This window comes from Sinocyclocheilus rhinocerous, unplaced genomic scaffold, assembly GCF_001515625.1.
Source record: "Sinocyclocheilus rhinocerous isolate Xijiao unplaced genomic scaffold, SAMN03320098_v1.1 scaffold969, whole genome shotgun sequence".
Taxonomy (NCBI): Eukaryota; Metazoa; Chordata; class Actinopteri; order Cypriniformes; family Cyprinidae; genus Sinocyclocheilus; species Sinocyclocheilus rhinocerous.
The window spans coordinates 202970-212345 of NW_015664218.1; the positions used below are offsets into that span (position 1 = coordinate 202970).

Sequence of the window (9376 nt, forward strand, 5' to 3'; positions counted from 1 at the left end):
GTTTTGTGTGTGTGTGTGTGTGTGTGTGTGTGTGAGAGAGAGAGAGAGAGACAGGGTCGCATCACAGTGGAGTCAGCTGTCTTAACCGTGGCTTGTGTACTGCAAACACATACCAGCTTCCTCACTGTGTCTGTCACGCGACTCTGTTGTCCTTTCGGGCTTGAACTGATGGTAAAACTAATGACATTATTTACTGTCTTTACATTTAATTTGAAAGATGAAGCTCGCGATTATGGTAAGGGGCGTTACATTTCCGACGCGTGCTTGCGGTGTTCGGCCAATCACAGTGCACTGGGTCAGCTGGCCAATCAGAGCGGACTGCGCTTGTCAAAGGAGGGGGCTTTGTAGAAAACGAAGCGTTTGAGAGAGGTGGGGCATAGAGGACCTACAATAATGTACAGTATTTGAAAAATAATGTGTTTTTTGAACATTAAAGCATGTCAACATATTCTGTTACACCAAATACACAAAATAATGATCTTTAAAAAAGCATCATATGACCCCTTTAACTCATGCTTATTTGTTTTGTCAAATCTACATGATTTCTGCATTTCTGTGTTCATTATGGAAATATGATGAGAATAAAACAAATGTGACTGAGTTAAACTCTTAATTTCACTCCAGGTTTAAATAAATTAGTCATGATGAATTAAAACCTGCATTATAATGAAGCACAAATTAAAAATTCACAACCGGTGTGACAAATATGTAGATTCGAATGGAAGATATGCTAATGAGATGTTATTTGAGTGTTTTCTGACCAGTGGCCATTAGGAGGGTAGCTGAGGGCACTGCACTGCCCCTGACACATGAACCCGGATAAACATCTGCAGGCTGGACTCCAGTCTATCAGCCTTATGCCTCTGGAGCTCATATAAAGTATTCTCTTTGTCGTGCCATTTCAGTTGGAATTACTTTTAGTATCACTTCTCACAGCACCCCGGAGACATCCTATCAGAAGACATTAACACAGGAGGTCTTACTAAAGTTCCCTGGCAAGACCTGTGGGACAAAGGGGGCAACCAGAGGAGATGGTGTATAGAGGAGATAATATAGCCTCTTGTTTGTGAAGATATCGGAGAAGAGGTACAATTTCAACAGTATTTTTTTTTTCTGACTGTAAATTGAGCCCTATCAGGTCATCCTCTTTGATTTGATTTGTTCAGTTAGAAATTATGTAAATGGGGGCAACAAGCTGCCACTTGTGCAAACCCCACATGTTAAAATGCATTAGTTCAAGATTTGATTAATATTATTTTTCACAACCAAATTATTCCAAAAGTACAGAGCTCTGCGCAAGACATGCAGAAGATAAAATAGATATCATGGTCACTAATTAAGGATTCATTCACATGACTTATTAATTTGTGGCCACATCTTAATTTGTTCTCTCATTTTAATTAAGTTCAATCGTAGCCACAGTTTACCTAAAACAAGGAAACAATGAATGAATGAATGAACACATCATGTGTGGGGCTTCATGCAAAAGGACCCAAGCACAGTTATAAGCAGAAAAGACAAATTCTGAGCTGATAGTGGTGCTAGAGATTAAGACCCCCATACTGCTCAAGGGAATATTCAGACCCCTCCCAATCGGTCTAACAAATTTTACAACATTCCTCCAAACAAGGTAGACTCCTATGATAGAGGAAATATTTTGGTAATAAAAACAATACAGACTACACAACAAATATAGCTGTAAACAGCAATTATGGAGCCAAAGCACGGAAGTGACGTGTACAACCCCACGTGATGTTGTTCCTAAATTGCACAGAAAATCCCAGGGCTTGGTCAAAATATATACATATAGCCTTGTTTGCCATTCTTGCCTTCAAATTTGTTCATGTGTTTCCTGGGCTGTCACTAAAATTCACGGGGCCCAGGACAAAAATTATTAGGGATGGGCCACTTCTCCTCTGCGCTCATGAGCATGCTACAGTATACCAGATGAGGACCTTAGTGCCTTAGAGGTACTTAAAGTACATAAATAGATCCCAAATTTGGCATGGTAGTTGTTCCTCAATGCATGTGTCAGATCTCAGAACGTGTTACTTTACAGTTCTAGGGGCTGCCATAGACTCACTTACTAAAGAACAGTTACAATAGATTCCTACGCACCTTCTATGCATGGCTTATAATCTCTCGAGATCCAGGAGGTCACTTTCATGTCTTTAACCGCCACCCACCCCACCCCACCCCTCCTAAACCTCTGGTACCCTTAAGCCAAATCCATAACCCCTTAAATGAAAGTCTCAAAGCACACATGGTGCACAAGGCCCACACATCTCTCTCAGGACTACGTTTCGTGCAGCTGGGACGGTTTCGTTCAGCAGAGAGTCTATTTCCGGAAAATTCTGTCATCCGTGTCAGTGTTAAGGTGCCATCACGGTGCCTGGGGTCACACACATGTACTTTAGCACCTTTTAAATCAGACGCCTTCTGTGATTGATGAAGTGAGCAAGGAGCATCTCAAAGACTCTGCGCACAGACCCCCACCTGCGGTCCTTCCGTCTTATTGCAAGACCCTTCTTATACATAGATAAGAGGGTAATACAAAGACAATGCTCGAGATAAAAGACGCTCCTCTCTTTTCTTAATCATTGCGCATTTCCATCACTAAGAGTGACAGGCCTTTGATGTTAGTGTTTAGCTCAGAATACCTCATTCCACGATAATATGCATATCTGTATCTATAAAATGCTTTTGCCTCTGAGACATTAATTCGCAGACTCACAAATGCTTTTGACACTTACACTGCCTCAAGTGGAGCATTTCCACCTAAATTTGCTTCTCGCCGTTCTAAAGTAAAGCTATTAATTGTGTGTGGATGCGTTACCACTGCATAACTTTTTTGCTCTTCCTGTTTTGCTTCCGTCATTTAATTGCAGTAGACAATCAGATGCCTGCTTTATGGGCGTATGGTAGAACTGTCACTTCCTTTTGGCTGCAGATAACACGGGAGCTGTCACAACTACTTACCCTGTGTTAATGCGCCCCACGCAGCACTGATAGTTTCATTGAATCAATCAGGGTCTTCTGTTTTCCCAGTTTCACATCTCGCTTGGCATGCAGCTCTTTATCTTGTTAACAAGACATAATGAACAGTTGGTGAAAACTTCAGGGGACATGATGCAAACAAAATGCGAACGCAGCCTGGCAAAGTCAATGTGTATCCGTCTATCCATTGTGGTCTGTAGCAGTGTCAATGATGCAAGCCTGTTTCGTTCTAGAACCAGGAATCCCTGTTCTTCTGTTACAGAACTCAACTTTCCAGAAGTACCGCACAGTTGTCATGCTGTGCTACTTAAGTCTTTTTCATCAAGATCCTGCGGCATCAAAAGAAAAGCATAACATCCTAGAGCACCTAAGTTTGCTACGCCCTGCTCTTCTTGAAGTCCCTGCAGCCATTTGGGAAAGCAATAGGTGGTTTGTTGACCTTGTGGCATGCTGCATGTGAGATGAACCGGCATGTGAGAGCTAATGCCCCAAACCTCTTGAACTTTGACTTATTGAGAACTGCAAGGCAAATTAATCGCCAGAATTCAATGAACGAGCAGAAGTGCAACTGAAATCAAATAAGTCCACCCATGAAGACTGAATTGCCTCTTAACTCTGCATAAGGACAAAGGCCCAAAATAATTGGAGTGTCCTACACCTCCTGCTGTGGATCTTTCGCTACTTAAAACATCTTTCATCTTCCTCAATTCCGGGTGTGTGTTCACGGTGTGTGTGTGTTCACTGCTGTGTGTGTGCACTTTGGATGGGTTAAATGCAGAGCACTAATTCCAAGTATGGGTCACCATACTTGGCCACATGTCACGTCACTTTTTTAAAGCAACAGTGACCCCATGACACCTGAGCTGATGTTTGAAAATGTGGAAAACTTCAGTTAAAATCTCCTTAAAAGACCGCCATTCAGGAGCAGCTGCTACATGATGTGGTTTGGTCATCTTTTGTGGACGTGAAAGAGGCGATAAATTTAATTTTGATGAGGGAAGCCTCTTTTAGATTAGCCACCCAATTAAATCTGGAGACAGAAATAAACATGCAGACAGAGACTCCACTGTGGATACCTCCATTATCTGGTCACAAGGCCTGTTCTGATGACTGCAAGATTTGTCGCTTCTTCAGTTTGCTATTCCACAAACACACATTGCTTTGTTCCGCTGTGGTTCCTCTATGAACACACTGAATGTCAGATGGAAATTCTTCGAATTCTGCAAAAAATGGGGTGTGTCATATATCCATAAGGAGGACTCGTAAAAAAGGACACTGATAGTTCTGTTTTCCCTTTTTCATTTATTGGCACAGGACAACATTCTGTTGACATTAAAGAACACAAACTTGAGCTTGAGAACAGCACACATTTCATAAAAGCGGCTTACAGGAAAGGAAGTATAATAAAAAGAACAGAGGGATCTTTCTGTCAGCATATGCACAGCAGATAAGTAAACGTGCAAAAACACATCTCCCTTTCATAAGAAGAGGACTTTCCATAATAAAGGCTACGGACAGAGCAGCTCCAAACCAGATTGGCCACATGTTATACGTTGCATGAAGCGCTCGGTTTCCCGAAAGATGTTTTGAATCAACCTTTTATGATCAATGAAGCTACTATGTTCTCAGGAACAAGTCTCCTGGAACTGGAAAGGTATTTTTGTCTTGAACCTTTTATAAAAATGCTTTAATTTTGTGCCGTGAAAATTCACAAGCGCAGATCTTCTACAACAACGCCTCATTCAAAAACATTTTGAATATTGAAAACCTTTGACACAGCCAGTGATTTATATAACACAGAAGCGGATTAAGCAGTTGAACACTTTAAGTGTCTAAAGAAATTCACAGCTATGACAGAAGGGGATTTTGGGGAGAAAATGACACACTGGTTGTGGGTGGAGTGAAAAGCACAAGAAAACCAGAACACACCAGTGCTGTCTGTGCGGCTACAGCTGGTAGTCTGCCCACTGCCCCAGAGCAAGAACATGACATCCTGTCAAACCCCAGACTACTGCCCACACCAGTGCCAAGACTAGGAGAATAGGCGAATGGCAGAAGAAAATGCCAAATGAGGAAAGATATGTGTGGCTTGATGTAAGGGATATCCATATTATCTTAAGTAATGAGTAACTTATCTGAAAAAGCTATTAATAGATTTACTCTTGTTTCATATACAGGTTAAAATTCAAATCAACTGCTTTTCCATTAGTAAAAGTTTTATTTTAACCACAGCCACTATTCTTATTGTTCATGCTGAGGTACTCCAATCCACATAATTTGAATAAACCTTCCACAAACTACACTCATTCTAAACACATATTAAATAACACTACTAATGGACATAAACTAGCTCTCTCACACACACACACAAAAAAGGAAAAGACCTGCTTTACTTGTCCTGACTGTTTGGGTTAATGTCAGGGTTGTGGTGTAACACAATGGGACAGCTCTGTGTCAGTTGAGCATTGGTATTGTGACCTTAAGGTCTGGATTATTTGACAACCCACAAGATGTTACCGAGGTTTTCAGTGGTGACCACTTGGGTAAACTCTGTTCCTCAAAACCACCACAGGAGGCAAATGGTGTCGTACACCTGGATAGTGCTGGATATGATCGAACCACCTGGTGACATTCAGATATCGCTCTTTCTCCTGTACAGCCAATTCCACCTAAGAAAAAGTAAAGGAAACATGAGACAGTGAACAATAAAGGTAAAAAAGAAATGTGCATAACACTACAAAGACATCCAGTACAGTGTCTTTGCCTGCTTAGGCATTATTTATTTTTTACAGTGTTTATTTAAATTAAGATGATATTGACATATTACTAAATTATATATACAGCATTTTATAGAAGTATACAATGCAAAAAAAAAAAATCACTCTTTAATATGGCACACTTTGGGTCAACTGTAAAAGGTAAAAAAAGTGTCTTAAAGTGTTTAAGAAAATCTTAAAATTAGACTTCTATGAGCCTGTCACACTGAGAGCAATGCAAAAAAGTGAAGCGAATTGGTGCTTTCACCAAATGCGAAATGATGAATCACCTTCAGCTAATTCATGCCTGCACAATAGGAGGCGTTTACTGAGAATGCATTTTTAGTTTTTCCCACAACATCTACATTGCTTTCTCCTGAAGTTACATATAGTATATTTGCATATATAAATAACCATTTTATGCATATTGCATTACTGAACACAGCGAAAATAGCATTTATTTGACCGAAATTAGGAATCGTCAGCCAGCTGAATATTTATATGCCAGTGAATGTTTACCAATGAATGGGATGCTACGCTCTCATTCAAAACCTGTTGGATATTGACTAAATATCTTCTGTACCTTTTGGCTTTAATGAGATTTCCCCAAGAAACTGGCAAGAGTGAACTCACGAATGAGCCGTCCACCATGATTTCTGTTCTTTTCTGTTCTTGAACACTAACTCGTGATTACAACTTCACAAGTAGGAAGTTTCCGATAGCACGTGAAGGCAGCATAAAATCTAATTGGATGGCTTGTTTCATCATGGGGTGACGAAAAATAAAAATATTGGCACACTAGTCGATAAAAAAAAAATCTCACTTTGTCACGCCTCGATTGATCATGCATGGTGTAAATAGGTCCACAGGGATCTACTGTTTTGAGTCAAGAAAATCATTACGTCGTACATTTGCATCGCTTAATTGCGCTCGGTGTGAAAGGCCCTTATCTTGGAAATTCTTATTTGTCACAGTGATGCAACTGGTTATACAACTCACATAAATAAGCAAAAGTAGTCAATGGCTTTCAATTGACTATAGTATAAATAAACTTTCTGGCCATCAGACTAAACGCCATGTTTGTCAAAAGCCAAACACTGTGCATCATACAGCAAAAAAGGGGAAATCTACTAACTCTTGAAGAATGGTGAATACAGATACATTATTGTGGGTTTAATAACGGTAGTAAATTTTCCAGACATTTGTATCTACTTTTACATGAAAAAAAAAATAAAAATCTGCTTATCAGTTTTAAAAGTCAAACAAGTTCCTCTGCAGTCCAATGTTGTACAATATAAAAAAAATGAAATTACCAAGGGGTGAATCTTTTTTTTTTTTTTAAGAAAATGTCTAACTGACCTTATCTTCAAGAGATTTAAACAAAGTGACATACTAATGCCTTCTGGGAAATGACAACTCTCTGTCAGTCATTTAGTCAGTCAATTACAAACACTGACATGGAGAGATGTGATCTTCTATTCCATTTCCCTCTAATTCTCATTTAATCCCTTTCTTCCTTTCTCAATGGGCTCCTTCAGGCTCCTTAAACTTCCTTGGCTGCTGTCCTGGGAAATGACATCACTATATGTCTCATCTTTTCTGCTGTGTTAAATTTCTCCTGTGCTTTAAGCGTCTTACTGCTTTAATTGGGAGCTCTGTATCACTTCTCTCAAACGACTGAAGTTCACCGCTGAGGGACTTACAACAATGTGGTGAATTCCGTAATACATGAGGATGTCTGCCAGTGTGAAGACGTTCCCAGTCAAGTAAACTTTGTCCTTCAGGTACTGGTTAAGATCCTACAAGGGAAGTATAAAAGGACGTCACTCTGGGCCTGCTGTGCTGCCAAAAATGGGAATTTTGGAGGGTTAATGATCTCAAAAGGCCATGCATACGAATAAAGGAATAAATCTTCAGATGCATTCAACATGTTCAGACTGAAAGCTTGCTTTAAACAAAGCACATTATATGGTATATTTACAAGGAAATTGATTGTTTCTTGAATAGTTTAGCAGGATCACCAACATATAAAGGCACTGTTACTGTTAGAACACTGTTGTACCATTTACTGCAGTTTAAAGGGGTCATATGATGCGATTTCAAGTTTTCCGTTCTCTTTGGAGTGTTACAAGCTGATTGTGCATAGATAAGATCCCTGAAGTTGCAAAGACTAAAATCTCAAAACCAAAGAGATATTCGCTTGGGTCAGCTGGCCAATCAGAGCAGACTGCGCTTGTCAAAGGAGGGGGCTTTGTAGAAAACGAAGCGTTTGAGAGAGGCGGGGCATAGAGGACCTACAATAATGTACAGTATTTGAAAAATAATGTGTTTTTTGAACATTAAAGCATGTCAACATATTCTGTTACACCAAATACACCAAATAATGATCTTTAAAAAAGCATCATATGACCCCTTTAAGAGTTCACAGCTGCTGGCAGTTTAACAGGGCTCCAGACTGAGAATAAAATGACCACATACTACACTTGGTAGACTTTATAAGTAGAATTTGGTCCAATTTAAAATCCAATCACCACTGGTTTATTTGCATAAGTATGTGGTTTATCAGATTCACCACATTGAGACGTTTGTTAATTACGCATTTAAACCGCATGAGTGTTTCTTTCACTGCTAAATGGCATTTTTGTTGTCTGCTTTGCTCACTGCATGCAAAAACACACACAAAGTAACCCATGATGACTCAGTGAATCAGTCTTAAACTCACTGTACTGCAAGTATTTTATGTCTGATTTGAAATTAACCAAGAACCTGAGATGTGATCCTTAGTTTTTGAGACTTACATCAGTCTTATTAATGTCTAATTGTTCATATGACACATTCATAAATAATTGGAATTCCAAAGATATTAATGTTTTAAAAGAAATCTCTTATGCTAATCAGGTCTACATTTATTTGACCAGAATTACAGTAAAAACATCAATATTGTGAAATATTATTACAATTTAAAACAACTGTTTTCTATCTTAATACATTTTAAAATGTAATTTATTCCTGTAATGGCCAAGCTGAATTTTCAGGAGCCATCACTCCAGGATTCAGTGTGTCACATAATCCTTCAGAAATCACTCTAATATGCGGATTTGGTGCTTAAGAAAAATGTTTCTATTATAATTTATGTTGAAAACATTCAGGATTATTTTATTTATTTGAAATAAAAGTCTTCTGTAATTATAAATGTCTTTATGGTCACTTTTGATCAATTTAATCCATCCCTGCTGGATAAAGTAAAAATTTCTTGAAAGGAGAAATATTATGCCCCTTTTTACAATATGTAATATAAGTCTCTGGTGTCCCCAGAATGCTTCTGTGAAGTTTCAGCTCAAAATACCCCACAGATCATTTATTATATCATTTTGAAAATGCCTATTTTGAGTGGAAGCAGAAACACGCTGTTTTTCGGGCCTGGCTCTTTAAATGCAAATGAGCTACTGCTCCCCGCCCCCTTTTTCAGAATAGAGCTGCTTCATTACAGCTCATACCTGCTAAAAACATCTGTTTTGGTTCTGATTAGCATGTTTATCTCGCTGAAATCATGCATTTTAAACCATGTGAGTTTAAACTTCTTATATGCGGTTTTCTGAGCGCACACATCCGAAGCACACGGA

At 39.1% G+C, this 9376-nt stretch overlaps 1 protein-coding gene across 1 annotated transcript in view; it reads right to left on the bottom strand.

Moving 5' to 3' along the window:
- Positions 1–4279: 4279 nt before the first annotated feature.
- Positions 4280–9376, bottom strand: part of LOC107730010 (eukaryotic translation elongation factor 1 epsilon-1-like) — a 14912-nt gene continuing 9815 nt past the window's right edge. The window contains exons 3-4 of the mRNA XM_016540756.1: positions 7457–7552; positions 4280–5666 (exon numbers count right to left, since the gene is read on the bottom strand). Of these exons, the coding sequence (XP_016396242.1) occupies positions 5523–5666; positions 7457–7552 (240 nt within the window). The 3' untranslated portion in view covers positions 4280–5522. The remainder of the gene's footprint in view (positions 5667–7456; positions 7553–9376) is intronic.